The sequence below is a fragment of the Epinephelus lanceolatus genome, chromosome 2 (assembly GCF_041903045.1).
Source record: "Epinephelus lanceolatus isolate andai-2023 chromosome 2, ASM4190304v1, whole genome shotgun sequence".
NCBI lineage: Eukaryota > Metazoa > Chordata > Actinopteri > Perciformes > Serranidae > Epinephelus > Epinephelus lanceolatus.
Window position 1 is genome coordinate 4,913,030 of NC_135735.1, and position 21,275 is coordinate 4,934,304.

General features: G+C 42.5%; 1 protein-coding gene across 2 annotated transcripts in view; it reads right to left on the reverse strand.

Moving 5' to 3' along the window:
* Nucleotides 1–21,275, reverse strand: part of adamtsl3 (ADAMTS-like 3) — a 321,378-nt gene that overhangs the window by 261,690 nt on the left and 38,413 nt on the right. For both annotated transcript variants that reach the window (XM_033626208.2, XM_033626216.2), the window contains exon 3: nt 13,322–13,435. In XM_033626208.2, coding sequence (XP_033482099.2) covers nt 13,322–13,435 — 114 coding nt within the window. The remainder of the gene's footprint in view (nt 1–13,321; nt 13,436–21,275) is intronic.

Consider the following 21,275-nt stretch of genomic DNA (forward strand, 5'->3'; position numbering starts at 1 on the left):
TCTGGGGCACCGTCTGCCATTAGGTGTGCTGGCCACTCCCCCCGCCGATCTCCACAAGGGATGTGAGGACTCACCAAACTTCACCAGGGCCTCCGTCGGCATATGGGTGAGTAGATAATGGCTGAATTTTCGTTTTTGGGTGCACTATCCCTTTAACTATCCTATCTATAAAGGCAAAATGCCCAAAAAAATCTTTAAAAAAAAAAAAAAAAAGATATAATAGAACTTTCTGCTGAAAGTTGCAGCCAGTTCAGACACCTCTTTTATCAGCTTCAAAACCAAAATGCTGTCACACTGGTGCAGTTTTAGTTTCTTGAGAGACTAAATCTGCATCCTCTCCTCTTGTCACCCCAAAAAACACATGAAAGTTCAAGTAAACAAGCACCACGCATGCCGCTCTCCCTCCTCTCACCTCTGATATACTCATATATTATTCATGTTGTTATATTGCTTATTACTTATGCAATCTGAGTTGAATTCAGTGCTGTGATGCTTAAGCTTTTTTTTACATTTGCATCATTGCTCTTAAAGAAAAATGCCAATTTTAGAGTTTGTACAACTAAAACTAACGTAGAATGCCGGCTCAAAATAATAATGCAGCTCAGTCTCAGTGTAGAATCTGCCCTCAGTGAAGAGTTTGATGACTGGGTTCCAATCAGACAAAATATGGCCCACATTACACCCTGTTTCACTCTCCTCTCCGGGCTCAACACCAGTTGCCATTGATCTCTAGCATCGCTCTCATCCATCTTCTCAAATCACCTTTTTAAATCAGTTACACATAGACGGGATGGATGTGACTGCCTCCCTTGAAATGCAGCTGAGCCAGCGGCGTGCATAGCTACAGATTTAAGTCTGTCTGAGGCAGCAGGCGTGTATTGTACGAAGACCTCAGGGACATGATAGAATTATTAGTCACTGACTGTCTCCTTCCCCTCCAATGCAGGTAAAACATTATGACTGGACACCAGACTCATAATCCTAGACATTTTTTTATTCCCATGTATCCCTATTAATGTATCAAGGCTGTGCAATAAAACATGAGTTGAGGCACTTTTGCTCTTTTGTGCTTCTGCCCTTCCAGACAGGAGACAGAGTTAAAAGAGTAGTGCAGAGAATATGAAACATGCACAGGGAGAAGGATCGAGAAAACAGCCTTTGGTAAGTCACAAACAGAGAGAGAAAGAGACAGAAATACAGCCCGAAATGAAGCTGTTGCTGCTGGCTGCCCTGCTGTGATGTCTTCCTACCTGCGTCATGTTCCCTATTTGTGGCTCAGGCCTCTGTCAGACAATAGGCAAGAACTGGCGCCTGAGCTGTAAAAGCTTGACATCTCAACAACTCATTTTCGAGCATTTCAACACAGCTGGTCACACACCATGCCTTGACGTTGCATTTATATGACTTGGGTCCAATAATACCTCAGGAGATGATGGCGAGCTCAGAGCTGTGAGTCGACTCTCTCTCCTCGCTGTGACAGCAGACGCGCAGAATGCAATTTGACTTGTTTTCATGTGCTAACTGGTTCTGTTTTTAATATAAGTGAGTATCTGAGGCTGCTTTGCCAGAAGCAGACGATAAGGAGGAACATTCACATTACAGTCACAGTGTGTGCAAACAGCCTCGCCGAGAAAAGACACACACACACACAGAGTGTTGTGAGATGATCTCGACACTGTGAAACCTTGGTTTATTCTGAATGAGACTCTGATTGCATCTATATTGCTGTCTGCAGCCACAAGGTCTTGAACAAAAAAAGGAGGTCTCTTTCACTACTTTGATTTTGCCTTTCGTAATATTGCATCATTTCGAGGGGCTAGTGCAGTATTTAGCAGAAACTAATTAGGCTGTATTAATCCCAAATGAACTTCAATTAAAAACACAACAACTTTTCTTAGCCTTTGCTGTTCTGTCCTACAAATATGGTGTTTTAAGACATTTAGACACCATATGATTTCTGGATAATGACATCTGATCACGTACCTTTATTATTATGACCAAACATGGCGCATTTCCTTTTAAATGGAAGCAATGCAGGATTCACCTGAGGGACCACTACGACATACAAAGTGAGGATCACGTGACACACCAAAGGTCATGTAAAAGCTACTTCTTGTATCCTTGTATTTTAGCCTCTCAATTCAGCCGTTTTTGTCTTATGTGATATTAAACTGAATCTCTTTGGGATTTGGACTGCTGGTCAGACAAAACAAGACATTTGGCGATTAGAGCTGCAACCCTTGAAGGATTAATCAATTAGTTGTCAACTATTAAATTGAAGGTTTTGTATGTATCTCATTTACATGTACATTTTAGATGAGTTATGGTTATACCATGACCTTGTCCCAGTATACAAGCAATCCATTTATTGACCCAAGTATGTCCGACTCCATTCAGCTTCTTGGTACTGGACCTTTTTCTGGTTGACCTATTACATCACAGACCAAACAACTGACAAACAAGTTAGCTACAGTTAGCTAGCAGCTATGTGGTATCATGGTGGATAACTTTACAGCTCTGTACTTTTCTTCTGTCCAAAAATGCACGGCTCTGGATGTAGATTTCACCATGTTGTTACCAGCTTCTTCTTCTTCTGTTTGATGCAATAGAGTGTGCCAGGGCTGACGTCAAAACCCAAAGTTTAGCATCGCGCTGGTTCCCGGAAGAGAAAGTGAATGTGATTTTTGCATTGCGTTTTGGATTATGTCAGAAAATAAGCTCTGTGGCTAACACAAGTTTATGATACTTACAGGTTTTGTTCAGCGCGATAATCTTCACATATGAACACCTTTCATACCACATTTGAAGCTTAAATGCGATCGCCAGAAGTAAAAAGCTAACGTTAGGCTTTAACGGACTACATGACTACTCCACGGTCGCATGACTCTTGACGTCACCGCCACTAAGCTTTCAACTGATTTCGGCCGCTTTATTTTAAAAACATTGTATAATGGGGAAATCGGACTGTTTAAGCTAAATAAGAAGCTGTAATGGCGGACTGCCAGCACTCTCGCCTGTTCGGGGGTGATGACGTTTAATGTCGTATTGAGCAACTTGTTAGCAACCGCCTTTTTTACGACACGTAAAAGCTTCAAAATTCACAAGTAGGGTATTTACTGACGTGTTTTATATCGTAGAACAAAACCTGAAACTCTCTTAAGCTTTTGTTAACCACAGACCTTATTTGAGGCATTTTACCAAAATCCCATTCAAAAAACGTATTGACTTTTAGATGAGAGAACCGGAAGTGCTAAAAGCGCTAACGGAGTTCCGGGTTTACTGGCACACTCTATTTGACTTCCGGGTCAAGGGCTGCGGCGGAAACATTGGAGCATGCTCAGAGCGCCTCGGCCAGTTTGCGCCCGATTGACTGTATACATGCAGGAGGAATTTAATCAATCAGTCACATTATCTGGGTGTGTTAGTCTGACTTTGAGAAATTCAATTTTGTACGATTTCAGTCAGGGATGGCTCTGACTCACAGACTGTGGCGACGTCTCATAGACAGCCTCGTGGCAACCAAGTGGCAACCACTGGGACTAAGAAATGAAGCTAACACTGAAGTCCCAAAAACTGCAATTCTTGGAATGGCCACTAGTTGTTTATTTCAACATTCATGGCAACTGTATGGGGGGGTTCATTTTTATATATCTCTTCATTTTATGCAGTCTATTTGTCGAGCTGAGTAAGTCGTGTTGTACTGCATTCTGCGTTCATTTACACCTGCCTCAACATGTGTTCTTCTTTATGCAGATAAGGTTCACATGTTAATTAATACCAGGTGTACATGGAGTCTTATTCTTCACAATCTTCAAATTAAAAGCCCCAAAGGTATGGTACACATTGAACGGAGGGAACCAACTTCTCATCCATTTTGCACGTCAGGCAGAGATGCGAACTGGAACTGGCTGTTAACCAACTTACTAGAGAGCTGCAGTGGCCACTGTTACTTACTAATGCCAACAGTCTATACATTGAGGTTTTTTTTTGCTGCCTCCAGAGAAAGTAATTGCACTTTCACTGACCTGTTGATTGTTTTGTCTGAACTGTGACCTGCAACGCGTTCAAGCAGTTGAAAAGTCAACCTTGACTCTGTCAGCTGTGGTTAAGTGTCTGTCTTCCTCAGGCAGCTCACACATGCTACAGTCAACAATCACCTCAGGTCTCCCGCTCCGCCTCACAGATGACCCGTCACATCCACCTCCACCTGCTGCCAGTGTGCGTGTGTGTTTAATAAGGACGTGATGAGAAAATATGTCTGACATTTGCGTCTTCTAAGACTGTTTTCATACGGGTGTAATCACAGCTCAGTGACATGAATGATCTTACGTGGCCTCTCCTCAGTACAAACTGTCACAGTGAGCGCTGCATGATGAGCTGCAAATAATCCAGAGCTTGAAGGAGTAATTAAAATGTTAAAGGTTGAGTGGTTCAACCTTTAACATGTTTTTCTGTTGTCCTGACAAATGTTTTTCTGTTGTCCTGACAAATGTTGTGTAATGTACATTTTCGCAGCACTAACACTGCTGCTCTCTGTTTCTCCATTTTAAAGCAACAGCTCTCACTAATAATTAATTAATTAATTAATTAACTGAGCCACTTCTACTTCTCAATCGATGCTGAACTACTGTTAATGAAACTCAACACTTCCTGCAAAGTGTTTCACATTAAAAGCCTACTGATGGACTTAATGCTGTGGAAAACATGATGATGTTTTTACCACGTGAGCTACTGCAGTGCAGGTGGTTCCATCCAACCACAACGTGTTTTACCAGGTCTTTATTCAGGACTAGCATGTGGGCGATTTTATGTTTGCGGTTGAATAAGTCATTTTTCCTTTGTACTCTAACCAGTGTCTGGGCTCCAAGGGAAGGGCTGAGGATGAGGGACAGACATAATCAGTAACCAGAGCCAGAGGATATGTTTAGTAACAAAAATGGTTTGATTGTCCACAGTTCTGAGTGAATGTAGCTGCCTCGTTTTGTTTTGATTTACAAATCTAATTTTCCATTTTCAACACTGGCTTGAAACTCCAGATCAATCAGCTGACCATGCAGGGAATTCTCCCGGTGCTCCTGATGTCCAGTCCAGTATATGTTGTTATTAATGAATATTCAGAAGTAGGGCTGCCCTCCCGACTAACAGTTTTCCAAGTCAACCAATAGTCGTCACTTAGGTCCATTAGTCTCCCGCATGTTTATGATGTTAATGTAATGATTAAATGATATGTTTTGGTGGTTTGAGTTGAAGGTGTGAGAAAGAATAGTATCAGTAACATTGTTAACACTGTGCTACATTACAGAGAAATACAAAACCGTACTAATGAACCTTCATTAATATAGGCCTATATTTTATCTCCAAGTGCACGTCACACACTGAGCGAGCCGCCTGTTAATGACGCTGTGGGCTAATGGGCATGTAGCTACTTCCATGTTTCAGATGATACGTCATGTTTGTAGTCGACCAATGAAGATGAGTTTACATATCACCTTGGGTTCGTCCTTCACCTTCTCAAAATGATCCCACACTTTGGATTTCCTGCCCGACATGTTATTAACTAGCCTGTGGAATAACCGCAGGTACCAGCCCTGGAAATTAACCTGACTCCTGTCTGACTGCTGAGCGTGGACACTTCCTGTGTCTGTCCTTTCAAATTAAAGTCCCACTTAGTCCAGTCATATAGGTTTTGTTTTATTTTGACAAGGTGCAGCTCCTAATAGAGTTTTACGTTTGTTTTTTTGTGTTTTTGCAGCTAAGTGACCAATGAAATCTTTTAACATCACATGATGTTTATATGCACAACACAAAAGCCTGATCATAACCACGATACTGGTGAGCAACAAATCAATGACTCCCACCATGCAGTACGAAGTTAGACACATGATCAAATGCATCACCAATCACAAACTTGATATGCAGAAAACATTCCACCAAAGATAAATCAGTGTACCCAGAGATCTCCTGTATGTGCATGTATCTCTGTTAGCTCAGTCCTTACACTCCAGTGACACACACTTGGATAACATGAGCCACATGAAGCCACTGGAAGAGCCCTGTTAAATGTTTCAGAAGAGTCCATCTCCCTTAGGAGAGTAGAGCAGTAAAAGACGGACATTTATAGAAGAAAATTCATTCCTTTTCTGAAAGTAAAAGCCCTATAGAAAGAAGTGCGTCATGCATGGGGCTCAGGCGTTTCCTTAGAGACACATCCTCAACCTTTGTGCAGCCTCGATGCGAGACTCTGGCACACAGCAGCACAACAACAACCTTGACCACTGCAGACGGCCAGAGCACTCCAGGCAAACTTATCCATGCAGAATCTCTCCAAACAAGGTTTCTGTGATTCGTCAGGGATCATTTGTACGATATTTGTCAGCTGCGAGGCTTTCAAAACACAGTGTACTCTCAAGATGTTAACCTGATTTATGCGGCTGTGTGTCCAAAGAGAGATCTCCTTATTAACCACACTCCAGTGCCAGATGGATCACCTTACCGCTCTACGCCGCTTTATTGAATCAAAAAATTCTCCATATTACAGAAGTTATAGGGAGAAGAATGGGTGCATTGAGTGTGTGACTAAACCCAATAAACTTTGACACAACATACACCGGTTTAATTTTCAGAGTTGCATAAAAAGTAGAGAAATGCTCTCAGCATAATTTGCATTTTTGAAGCCATTTTTTCAAACAGCAGAGAGGAGAAAATTACCTGGCTCTCCCCATCAAAGCACGCAGAACTCTGCAGGAATTCAATATGAGACTAAAACTACTCACACTGCCAACACCTACTTACAGTACTTTAAAAATACAATCCTTAAACTCAGCTTCCCCACCACGCTGAGCCAACAGATATTGTGATCAACCTTTTAAACTGGGGTTTTTCTCTTAAAATGCCAGCTCTGTGCGGATGTGGGTGGGTAATTCAAATTTGTATTCCAAAGTGTGCATCAGAGAATGTGAGCATTCACTGAAAAATGAATAGGAATGGCTCTGACTGCAAAATCTAAACCAACTCAGTTTTCTTTTGTCCTGAAGCAACTCCCGTCTCATTTTAAACACCAAATATACACAGTGCAACTGTTTTACAAGGCAGCCATAGCAAAGCTGATTTTGAACACTTGCTAAATCCCTTGTCCATTCATTTAGAAAGTAGAAATTGAGGTAGTGGTAGTGACTAAATACCGAACATTTCTTTGGCTTCTTGACAGTGGTTTGCATTTTGTAATCAGGCACGTGCACACATAGACCCCGGGTAGTGCTCAATCACCTGCCCTTTTGGTCTTTGACTTGATAAGTGCCTTTTTGCAAGACATTTTTTAATACTTTTACATTTTAGCTTTTAAATTTAGCCCATGGCATCAATTCTCAATTAAAATCCTGTTGTATGCCTGACAACTGCATTAGAGCTGAGCCGCTGTCCCCTCCCTCTTCAGCTTCCTTTGTCACAGACACCATAGATAACACACACAAATTGAGCACCCTGCAGTGCAGCCTCCACATGTCCCTGACCTGTCTTCATGGACAGCCAGGTAACGAAACGATAGTGTTTGACCTAAGCCTTGGTGCTGTTTGTCTCTGTTGTGAAATTAAACCACTATAAAACATCTAAATACAGCCTGCCAAACTGAGGCAACAACCCACCATCATGCCTAACAGCAGACAAAGCTTTGTGTTTATTCACGCAGGACACGGAAGTCATACACCCCAGCTGTAATCAGCAAACAGCCAGCTGATTGGATCATTCTATCTTAACAGTCACACACCAATCACAGCTCACTCTCACAACAGCAGCTAATAAGCAGAGCTAGCTGCTAACAGCCACCGCTGCAAAGAACAAACTCCACAAATCCATTCAGCAGCTCCACCATCCACAGTCAGACACACACGGCTGATTATTTACTGCTGAATTACAGCTCACAACTCGCACCAACAGAGGACGCTGCTCCAGTCTAAGTGTTTTTGCTAGCTAGCGAAACAGACTATTTACTGGAGTTTATCAGCCTGACACTCGTGCAGCATTTGATGATAATTTCAAGCACAGCTGTTATCAGCTTTCAATGTCTGATAGTCCACCACGAACATTTTGTCACGTCTGGTCTCATTAACGAAAATGAAAAAAGGCTGTTGACAAAACATTTCTGTCATAGTTTTCGTCAACAAAACTAACACTGTTCTAAGGCCCCAAGAGCTCTTCAGGTTCCAGAAGACACATGGTAGAGATGCACTGATCCAGCTTTTTCAGTTTCGATACTGATCCCGATGCTGTGGCTTTGAGTATCAGCCAATACCGATCCGATACCATGGTTGACCTAAAAAGCTATATACCTTTACATGTAGAACAGAAAAGACTAGAGGCATCAGGCACTGATGACTACACAGTTCTTTCCAAAGATACAATGAAACAAGATGAAACGGATTAATGCAATGATGAACTATTTATGTTTAACAACAATAAACACTTGTGCAACAGCAGCTGAAATAGTGTGAAATACCTCCACACAGCAGATTCTCTCCTTTGCTCCATGACGTATGACGTAGCTCGCGTCGCAATAGATTTAAAGGGAAAGGATCACCTCTGGTATAGGTTGCATTTTCCAATACCCGATCCATCTATTTTGATGATATTGAGGCCAATATTCGATCCAGGTATCGGATCGGTGCATCCCTAACACATAGAAACCTCCTGGCAGGGCGCTTTGGCAGCACACAAAACAATTTTGGCACAGGCATATTTGAAAGAGATGCCCTTTTTTTTACTTGAGGACATGCCCCACAAAATGTCAGCGCATGGCACTGTTTGCAATCATCAATGCAATACAGTGACAAGTCCCCTAAATTAAAAAGAAACACCTCACTCACGAATGGCACCGCATCAATCTGATCTGGGAAGAACGCCCTAATCACAGAGACCAGAAGCAGCTCCCAGCATCCATACAAATTAGAGAATAAGTCTGGTGGTATTCTACGTGTATATTTTTCTTTTTGTGAACAAATCCTATGTGCAGTCCCAAACCAAAAGTGAATGTATAAACTAACAAGTGCTGTGTGTATCCACAGCCTGATATATCGTCTTCCTCTGAGCCGTAGGGCTCCATTGTTGTCCACAAACTATTAAATATACATCAAGGAGCCACACTGTTGCACTGGGTGACATGTTCCTTGATTACCATGAACACACACACACACACACACACACACACACACACTGTAGTTTGTTTTGACACAGTCCCACACACACCACCCTGCTGCAGCAAATACCCACTGGAGACCCAACTGTATATCAATCCATCACTGAAAACAGCCCCCAACAAATGCACCATTTCCTCCTCTTTGAATAAGTTTTGATAAAAGCTGCAGTGGCCAGCTGCTTTTGGAAATGACTTTGCCTTTGTTTATATGAAGCCATTTATTATAGAGCAATTGTTAGCCACTTACACATTCACAATGGGAACCAATGGGCTTTGGGGCTGGGGGTCATAGACAGGGAGGGGAAGTCAGAAAGCTTTGAGTGAGTCTTGGTTCATGTAACAAAAATATCGCCATGCTTAACCTTCGAGGCCAAAACGCTCTCCCAATAAAAGCAAACTTAGTGTGTCAAAGGATAAACTAAGTGGATGCTAACTGCTAACTAAGTGATGCTCACTGTGTCATCCAACAGAAAAATTCAACATCCCATGATGAGCCAAATAGATACGAATACAAGACCATAATTTCTCAACAATTAGGCGTATATAAATCAGCAAAAGTAGATAAGTTTGACAGTAATTTTAAAAAGATAATCAAAATCGAATTGCAGAAAGAAGGGGAAAGCACATACAAATCCCAACAGTCAAATATCAGCATTATAACTGGAAAAGTGCACTCATAAGAAAGCAGATCTCCACCAGGTGGCCACGTTCCAGCTGCAGCCAAGATGTGGGCTAGCGCTGATCGTGGCCACTCTAGACCTGTGGTTCCCAACTGGTGGGTCGCTGATCCATTCTGAATGGACCACAAGTGACTCCTGAGCATGTCAAGTTTGTTTATTTTGAAGTACAGCGAATTTCTGGCACAGGGCTTTTATTTTGGAGTGCAGTTTCCTGCTGTAGAGTGAGTGACTAACTAACAACTACTTGACAGAGACAGGAAAGTAGCTCAACGGCATGGCCAAACGCAAGTATGATGCTGAATATATATCTAATTGTGTGGACCTTGAACTAATGACGAAGGAGAAATCTGGACCCTGTGGCTGGACCAGTTGGGAACCACTCCTCTAGACAATACATGCAGATAGCTGTACCCTGTGGAATTGTCCCTCCAGGCTCCAGTCAGATGATGGAAAAGATAAGTTGACCGATTCATCTTGTATCATACCTAACTTCATTGGATCATAACATATCAGGTATGGAATTAATCTGCAGATGCTCCAGTTCCGAGACCACTCATTTCCAAGAATGTTGGTCAAAATGTCTCCAGCAACAGACAGTAAGGCTTGTTGTTTTTAGCCGAGAGGATTGGCAGAAATGCCCTTTGCTCCATGCTTTGCTACCTACGTAATGTTGTTGATCATTGTTTTTCATGGTACGATAACTGTCTCAGTAAATTTCACAGCTTCACGGTATCGCGGAATTAAAGAATTTATCTTATTATCAGTCAAAATGACCCTTAAAGGAATGAAAATAGAGGGGTTATTGTTGGTTAAACAATTTCTTTACTACTATAATTTAAACTTGAAACATTTTGTTAATGGAAGTTTGTGTAAACAGTCTCCACTTAAAAAATACCTAAAATTAAGGGGATTTAAAGTCCAGTTGCATTTTTTTTTTCCTAATATTGTACATAAGCAAAAGTACACAGTATGTATAACCATCAACTTTTATATCACGGTGTACCTTAAAACCAGTATATCGCTGCAACCCTAGTGACCTCTACGGAACAGTTAAGACGAGTAAGGACTCAGCAGTCAGCAGGTAAAAGAGTCAATAAAACAGGTTTTTCAACAACTGTTACTTGCTGCCACCACAAGAGGTCCTTGAGCATACATTCATAAATATGCACACAAAATATTAGGCAGATTGGTCCAGTAGTTTGTGAGATTAGCTGTAGGCTGACAGATACATACACTCAGTCACTTTCCCAAGCACAAGATCAAACACATGATCCCATTCAGGCTTCTCCCGGCGGAGATAAATATAGACACAAAGGAATATACTGTGTGTTAATGTTAAAGCAACCTTAACAACAACAACATAATAAGAAGTATCTAACAGGCTCTAAGAGAAAATCAACACCTCAAACTGCTTGCTATCTGTATGTTGAAGGATTGCCTCACCTAAGACAACATCGGCAAATCAACAACTTATCTCACCTGACACACAATCTCATAGCATCACACTAAGACAGAAGTCTTCATTAAGACCTTTTGATGTAAGTGTTTGCTTATAAATAGTTCTTTCTTTTCAGACCACATGCCTAGGGCAGGAGGAGGAGGGGATTGTAAAAGTGTCACTGGTAAGAAGTCAGCATTCTCTGTCTCTTGCATCAACTGAAAGAATGAATCACAGCAACACCTCAGATCCTCTTTGGACTGTAATGCTGTGGACGCCTGGGAGCCCCAGAGGACCTCGCTCAGAGCACCACCTGTCTCCCTGATCTGCTAGCTGGTGTTCTGTGTGTGCATGAAGCAGAATGTAGAACAGAAGTGAACTAGAAAATGTGAGAGAGCATTATTAACCATCCCGGGGGGGAAAACACAGGAAGCAACACTGCTTACACATCAGATCTGCTACCTGCAGCGCACTGCCGAGGAGAAACAACTGGAGCGTGCATCAGTTAGCACATCCAGCTAATGCGGCCTGTTGTAGTGAAGGAGATGTAGATCAGAGAGCTGACAGTCTTCCACCTGTTACTCAACCTGTAGCTTCTAATCCACTTTGCCGCACTGAGGCAACACCGCTCACACTAACACCAAACACCTACACAGGGCCTGAAGCATGTGTGCCTTTGAGAGTGCAGCACTTTAACGAGAATGTGTGTTTCTGTTTCCCATTTTATTTCGACTGTCTTTGACATGATGCAAATGTTCTTTAAAACCTTAAAGGGACAGTTCACCACAAAGTCAAAAATACATATTTTTCCTCTTACCTGTAGTGCCGTTTATCGATCTTGATTGTTTTGGTGTGAGATGTCTGCCATCTTTTGAATAGGATGGAACTAGATGGCACTTTACTTTGCTCTGAGCACCAAAAACCAACAGTAATGATTCGTCTAGCAATCACGACTCAAGATAATCAGCAGACATTGTTGTGAGCAGTTTCATGTAGGACCTATTTTCTTTCTACCAAACTACACCTGCCAACTGTATCACTGCGCAGAAGGAAGCATACATCTGTAGCTAGCTCACCTAGCACCACTCGCCTCTTCTCCATGAGCAGATGTCAATATAGTCCATCCATCTATTTTCATCCATTTTCAATCTGCTTATCCGGAGCCGGGTCACAGGGGCAGCAGGCCAAGCAAAGCATCCCAGACACCCCAGCAACACTTTCCAGCTCCTCCTGGGGGACCCCGAGGAGTTCCCAGGCCAGATGAGATATGTAATCCCTCCAGTGTGTTCTGGGTCTGCCCCGGGGCCTCCTACCAGTTGGACGCGCCTGGAACACGTTTAACAGGAGGTGCCCAGGAGGATCCTGATCAGATGTTGAACCACCTCAACTGACCCCTTTCGACGCGAAGGAGCAGCGACTCTACTCCGAGCTCCCTCCAAATGTCCAAGCTCCTCACCCTATCTCTAAGGCTGAGCCCAGACACCCCACGGAGAAATCTCATTTCGGCCGCTTGTATCTGCGATCTCATCTTTTCGGTCACTACCCAGAGCTCATGACCATAGGTGAGGGTTGGGACGTAGACGGACCAGTAAATCAAAAGCTTTGCCTTCTGGCTCAGCTCCCTCTTCAGCGCCCGCATTACTGCAGACGCTGCACTGTTGAACCATCTCACGCTCCATTCTACCCTCACTTGTCAACAAAACCCAGAGATACTTGAACTCCCTCGCTTGAGGCAGTAACTCTCTCCCAACCCAGAGGGGGCAGAGAACCATGACCTCAGACTTGGAGGTGGTGATGCTCATTCACACTCAGCTGCAAAACGCCCCAGTGCATGCTGGGTGGCTGTCAATATAGTCTATATAGTACAGTGTTCCCTGTGTTTGGACTTGTTTTTATCTGTGATGAAAAAGCCTAAATAATTATATGTAGGTAAAGAAACAATGTAGGAGTGATTAACAGCAACTGGCGACACTCAACCCATTCTGGTCCAGCAACAGTGCAGAGTGTGGGACTGACCTGGTCGTCGTATTTGTAGGTTAGAAACTGATCCTCTGTAGCATCCTCCATGAAGCTGCCCTGAGGTGAGAGGGCGAACTCTGGCAGGAACACTGCAGTCTGACTCTCTGCACACTGTAAACACACACACACACAGTTTCAGTCAGTCAGTATCCAGGTGAAGTGCACGGGAATATTATTAAAGTGAGATCACCATCATGCAACAAAGCTATAAGAAATCAACACACACAGATGCACACAGTGGAGTTGGACAACTGGACCCTTTGGTTGTGTATCGTGGGTCATAAATCTGATCTCAGTCACTCCTGGGTTAATTTGGTGAGCTAAAACCTGGACCTCGCTGGTGTTTTCCAAACAAAGGCTGTGGTATCATCTCCCCAAAAAGGCCGGGATCCCCTCCCGTCCTCTTCATTCCCCAACTCCTCCTCCTCAGCTCACAGGAGAGAAAAGCTATGCTCCTACATGACCAAACCCTCTGCTGATTCTTCATAAATTCTGCTCCACTTGAATATTTTTTATTAATTTCACTGTGATTTATACACAACAGTCAGGAAGCATGCACGTCTCACGCAGGATTTTTGGATGATCAGCATAATCCAAAGGCAGGGGAGTGGAAGACTGATTATCAGACTAACAGGGACTGAGACTGTGCTGCTCACCCAGGCTGGAGAGGAATAACTGGCATCTGGCATTTAGAGGGCTCCCCAGAGACAGAGGGACTGTGTGAGTGTGTGTGAGAGTGTGTGTGTGTCCAGGCCACTTGAATTGTGTGTGAGAGAGATGATCTACCATTAAGATTAGCAGGGCTGGTGTCTCCTGCAGGCTTTTAGAGCCACTTAGAGACAGACACAGCAGAAGTACCACTGGTATGTGTTTCCCTGAGGAGTGTCTGAGGACTGGCACACTTTCATCACTTACTAACCTCTTCACTCTCTCTTAGCTCCCTCCCTCTGAAACCCAAATGTATTTTACTCACATGACTACGACTGAGTACACTTGTGCTAAAAATAAAAAATGAAATGTCAGTAATGTAATTCAGGATAGAAGAAAAACAAATAATTTTCATATTACTATTTACATAGACAACATTTAATACATGACACTACAAACAATATGCCACAGTCTCTCCACCAGGGGTCTGTGGCCTTGTAGTGGTCTGTGTCTGTGTTGGAGAGAAGGACATGCACATTCAAAACAAGGTAGCAGGTTGGTTCAGCGCTACAGGGCCGCTACAAAGTCTCTAACCTTACTGTATGCCTCATTCGCCTCTTCACACAGAACCAAACAACGGTGGCATCATTCCGCTCCAGTGTGTGGTTTTAGACAGCGTCATGGAAGCAAAGGAGGCGAGACAACACAACAGCATCGGCCTCTAGCACGACACATAAAGCAGCGTTCTCTAAACAATAACAATGGCAATAATAATCATTTACTGTCTCTGTTATATGGCGGCTGATCTTGTCCTCTGCTTGGAGGGTAAGGAGCTCCCAGACCTCATGTTTTCCCAATTTAGGGACATTTTCAACCATTGTTCTTCTTTGAGTTAGCCGCTAACTGCTAACAGCTGCTTTTTAAATCTCCCGCAGAGGGCTGCGCGCCTAACATGTCGTCAAAATTTCACACATGTTCAGTCCATGATCCTGTCCTGCGGGCTGTCCTGTTTATACAGACCTTGTTCAACACTTTAACTAGGTCATGTGGTGGCTTAAAGGGAAATTTCAGTTTATTTCAACCTGTCTCCTATCGTCCTAAATTTGTTTCAAGTGACTAGTGACATAGAAATAATAGTTAGCATGTTAGCCGTTAGCCTAGATACAGCCAGGGCGCACGGTAGCGTCAGACTTGTTAAAACGTAAGTGAACGGGCAACCTTCAAGTGCAAAGTTAGTCCACTAAACAAGCTTTTTTTCCACAAAGACCGCCTCATATCGTTAGGATAAATGTCAGAGAACATATAGAAAACGACATGTAAACGTGTTGTCTTACCTTACCGGTGTGCTGCCATGTTTGTTTACCATTTAGCTCTGCTTTCCAAAGCGCGGCCAAAATATTGTGAGAACAAGCAGCGATCTCATACCATGCCTGAAATCTCACGAGAACAAGCAGCAACAGCTGGGCTTCTCGGTCTTTGCGGAAAAAAGCTTGTTTAGTGGACTAACTTTGCACTTGAAGAGTATGCCCTTTCACTTACGTTTCAACAGGTCTGATGCTACTAGGTGCGCCCCAGCTGTATCTAGGCTAACAGCTAACATGCTAACTATTATTTCTATGTCACTTTAAAGGTGAGAAAAATGCCGCCCCCCCCCCCCCCCCCCCATGCTGTGATTGCACCTTATATATTAGGGGTGATCCCGAATAGTTAATGATTCTGTGATTTGATTCGGAGAAGTCTGATTCGACAGCCAGTCTCGCCATCGAATCGTCGCAAAATGTGGTTATGAAACAAGACCGTACCATTCTGACTATATGGGGGTGCTCACTGCTGCTAAACATCTTGATTTGACATAGAATGTATTTGTTTTCTAGTAATTCATGATATATAGCCTATTTTGATACAAACATCAGCCTAATTTCTGTTAATAAAAAACTGAAAATGACGCGTGCGTTTAATCAGTAGGCATAATCATTACTACGCATGAATAAATCACCCAGTTGCTCGATCCAAATAAGCTGAGGTGAGTGAGCGTGCTGCAGGACCATCAGAGCAGCATCGAGGCCTACGGTGATTTACGGTGATGGAGCGCATAAACAAACACTTTGGAGGAGGTACATGCTCTCAAATCAAACTTTTTCGAAGGATTATTCGTTTACCGGAAGTATCTTGAAACGAATTTCACCGCTGATTGTTTTCTTGATAGACTCTGATTTTTTATTTATTTATTATCACTAGTCTGTCTGACCAGTGCGGCCGGGAGTAGGGATTTCAGCACCACGGACAGCGCGCGTACAAAGACTTGACAAGCGTCTCCTTTTAAATTTGTTTGCTGCTAGCGAAATTACACATAATAAATGAAGACCGTGACATATTTTCAATAAAAAACAATGAGTTGAACGTTCATTTCAAGGTTTTGTAGTACAACGGATTTCAGAATTGTGCGAGTGCAGCCGGAGAGCGGGCGGCAGTGTTTGATGCAGGAAACTCGATATGGACTTGAAAATCAGTTTCGGAGTGGGGGTGGTTCAGAACGGCGGGGTTTTGGAATGGAGGGCTGTCCCCGGCTGGTCTAGAGCATTATACCTTGATGAAGTGAAAGGAATAAAGATAAAGATAAAAGGATAACCCTTTTACTTTTATTATTATTATCTTACTATGCCAACTGAAGAATTAAATTTGTTTATTTGGGTGTTTTAGCTCTTTTCTCTAGAGCGGAAACTGACACAAATGAGCTCATTAATCAATGAGGGGGAAAACAACATGATTTGACGATTAGTCAGCTAAAGGAAAAGTCTGTCCAATCAGATTCGACTATGAAAATTCTTAGTCGGGGACACCCCTATTACATACAGCACAGCAAGGTGCCATAAAGGTGCAGTATTTCCACCTTTAACACTATCCCCGTCATTGAGGAGATATTCCGGCAATCCGTGTTTTTGAAAAAGAAGATCTGCTGGAAACCTTAAGAAGATGTTGTTTATGGAAATGTAGCAGATTGTAAACTGCATAAAAATGAGGGAGCCAACGGAAAAGTTTCTGGCTGCGCAAGTTGTGGAGATGTTGATGAACTCAGACTCCGACAATTCCTGTTTTGATCTACAGTATATTCTGAATCCGATTTGGACGAAGAAGCAAACAAGTTTGGTGGGACGAAGTGGGATCTCCATGACGGTGACAGCGACACACAGACAGGACGACCAAAGAGGAGACGGAGACAACAGAACACTGAACGTGACAACGTGTTCCACTATACCTCAAAGAAAACATTACTTTTATTACTATTATTATAATTTTCATTTACACAATTCAAACTGAAATAAGAAAATGAGGGAAAAAAAATGTAAATGTAAAATTAAATGTAACCCTTGAAAATGTCTTTGACAAAAATGCAGCTTTCTGTCCAAAATTTTGTTTTTCAATGAAAATACACAAATTCAAGAGTTGATAGAAAAGAAATGTAATAAAACAGTATAAAATGTTTATTGTGTATAAAAACAGAAGGTCCACTCTTTAGTTTGATGTATATACAGTTTACATATTCATAGAACAAATTATTCTGTGGCTCTTGAAAGATTAGTCAATATGATAGAAAATGCTCAGTGCCTGGCAACATGAAAATAATACTCTGGCGGGGAAAGTGTTAACAGGCAGTGTGAAAGGGGCTTGTGTGTCTGTCTGCTGTTTGCTGCTGGGCAGGTAGAGTACAGTGGGTTTATCAGATCTTTTATTTAATCAGTTTGTTTTGTTGAAAATGGCTGCCTGCTGCTGGAAACAGGGATGATGAGAGCACTGGGACGGATCCAACACAGTAAAAGTTAAACCAGAACAATGAAAAACATAATGAAGCTCCAATAAACTGGAGGGAACTGTAAAAGCAGGTGGTGATTTTCTATAAGTCTGTCAGTGAGTCCTTTAATGTACACGTTATATGAGCCTTTGGTTGAATGAAAATATTGATTATAGCCACTCTAAAAGAAAAAGAAATAGTGCTGCATCCCACAGTCAGTTCCTCCACCATTTATTCTGCACCTGTCTCCTGATCCTCACAGCTGACCTGGAGGAAGCAGCCTGCTGGTCAGCTGGATGGAAACTGGTGTTTGTGTTAGTCTCCATCCTGGAGCAGAAATGTGTACTGTAAATGTATCACAAGTAGTGCATCCTCAATCAGCCTCTCCCTCAGGAGCCCAATTTTGTGGTATTTTGTTCATTTCTGTACCAGCTTCAAACACACTCCGCTCTCTCTGTCATTCACAGTATAAGAAAAACCTGCTCCCCGCCAATACAAATGTTTGCAGGGAATAAAGGAGAAAGCTCCACACCAGCTTATCACTGAACCTTTCCGTGAGATTGTTTTTGTCAATTGCTGTTTTCAAGGTCAAGAATGAATTCTCGGAAAACATGAGAGTTTTCACATCTGATGCTCCTGTCAACAACAACAGTGCCTTCCAAAGCATCACAAAGACAATTCATATGCTTGTGGAGGGCCAAACAAACAGCAGTATCACGTGTCAAACTCTGACCACCCCAACGTCTGCTTGGTAAATGGCAGGGTAAGATTAACCTTTTACCTCATAATTGCTCACATTCACACCTCAGCACTTAGACTGAGCCTTGACAGAGTCCACTTCTCACACCTCAACCCCCCACCTCACCACTGAGCACACAGCCATGCGCTCAGCTTGCCTCCCACAGCCCATATGTCTGAACATGACTAACTAAAATAAACTTTTTCCCTTTCATCGTCTGAAACACACACAGGTGTACAAGCTTTGTGCCTTCACGAGGTAAGGCACGTAAGGTAAAGGACACCAAGGAAAGAATTCAAAAGCTGTTCAAGAGGTAATAAAGTGGATTTTTCTGTGCAGCTGAGCTCATGGTGCAGGAAAAGATGCATGCAGAGAAGCATCTCACCTGTACAGCTATTTCTATTGTTTTTACAACTGTATTAATCACGTTTTGGGCCAATAGGAAGAAGGAAATAAAAAACAACAGACAGCACACATCCCCAGCTTATAAAGTTGTCTTAGCTAATAACAAACATTTGCCAAAGCATTACAGTAGCATTCATGTTGGGTGTCTGTGTCAACCTGGCATATTTTAGGCCAATATTCGTTTCCCTTATTCAAACCCTGTCTCCAATAACTCCTGAGAAAAATATATTTCCCTGCGTGGCTGCTTTATGCTTCACTACATGCAGCTGGTCCCTACTTTTGTCGTTTGTTGCTGGTGGTGTACGGTGATGGTTTATCAGAGCTTTCTAATGGAAACAGGTGAGATTGAGACTGATGAGAGCAGCTCAGAACAAACTCTACAGTAAACAGTGAGTTTAGGCCATGATCACATAAACAACATCCCCACCAACACAACATCACCCCTTGCATCGTTTTGGGTGTTGAGGATATTATGTATCTCCAGAGCCTTTGCATGTAACAGCTTCAGCTACACTGCAGGCTACACCGTAACCAAAGTGCATCTCCTCAAGCGTGTAACTTACACGTGTTTCTGATGCTGGTGGAGACTGTTGATAGAAAAGACAACATTAAAGGAGAGGCTCACTCTTTTTCAAGTCTGTCTTAAACCCACAGCCTGGTGCCTATATATAAACTGAAACAAGTTTTGCTTACTGTTCCATTCTTCATGAACATACTGGACATTAAGAGATCCATTCCTAAAGCTGCTATCAATGTAAGTGATGAAGGACAAAACACATTCTTTATTATGTACAAAACTGTATTTCCAGGGGGGACAACTCCAGGGTTTTTTCGAACCTAATTGCGGAGTTTTGCACAGCGGCGACCGGATCTTTGCTCTCAAACCACAAAAAAATGTGATGGCACAACAGTCTCCTTCAGTACATTATTCTATGCTTTCTTTTGATTTTCACATTGGCTAGTCATCCTGTTTAATTTGTCTTCTGATTAAATCGGAACCGTTGAAACAAGTTGTAGGAAGCCTCTGCAAGTAATTGGTTGCTGGCAGACACTCTGTGCTGCAATAAAATGGTTAATCAGCAGTGCCGTGCACTGTAGAGCCGATGTGCTGCTGGTTCTGCCGGCCTGAATAGAATATAATGTCTATAGCCTTACTGTTGTGTGTACAGCCTTATAGACTGAGCTGAGTAGTGATGCGTGGGTTGACCCGTAACCCACGGGACCCGCAAATGGACCTGCGGGTCGGGCTGTTAAATCGGTCTGTAAATGATATTTTGACATTATTGGCTATTACTGTCATGGCATCCAAAATCGCCAGGGAGTTGAAGGCTAAGAACAGTCTTCTTGCAGTTGGCTATATTATAAATCATCTCCAATAAGTATCACAACAGCTCACTATCAGCAGACAGTCTGTCACTCGAAACGGCCCGCCTTTAATTCTGTGTAACTTTAAGCCTTGATAAATCTAAACAGGTGAGTTATATACAAATTCACCCCCTGTACAGTTATCATGAATGCTGAAATTAGTTATACAGACCAAAACTGTTTTTTGTACCAGGCTGACTCACTTCTTGAAGCCAGCCTCAAGTGGCCATTAGAGGAACTGCAGTTTTTGGTACTCCTGTGTTGGCTCATTTTCCAGTCCCAGAAGTTGCCACTTGGATGAAACAATAGTTGGAAGCTCGCTTGCTGTTAGGATACAATGTAAGAATGACCCCTATTGACTAGGGCACTGGTTCTCAAACTATGGTACACTGACAATGGTGATATGCAAGCTACCTCTAGTGGTACTTGGAGGAAACACCAAAATGTTTTTAAAAAATTAAACTAATGAATTTAAATACATATAATATACCAAAGGACTGCAAATGAAAATACTCAATCTTTAGATATTTATACTATTAAAAAAAGTAAGTTTTGCCTCTTTCTGTTATATTTTTGTCTCTGTATCAGCCTGCTCTGTGGTCACATTTATAAACATCGCACACGCATACGTTCATGATTAGTTACAAGCTAAACTGTGATGGCAAGGTCACAAGCTGAGGTCAAATGCATGGTTTAAAAACACTGAAATCACGGCCCCAAAAAGGAACAATTAGGGAGAGAAGTGCGGATCAGGAATCAGGAATAGAATATTTCGAGCGGCTCTGTGGAAACTGAAGCAGACAACAGTGAATTGAGCGCAGTTGCTAGTAGTTACTGGCTAAGCAGCACCACTGAAGTCTCCACAGCACCTGCTGGCAGCAAATGGCCCAAAAACGGTAAACAGATGAGACTCAAGTTACCTTAATAAATAATCTTCTGATTAGGAATAAACCTGCCTCTTGCATGAACTGTCTGTAGCTGAACAGAGTCGGCTTACGCTACTG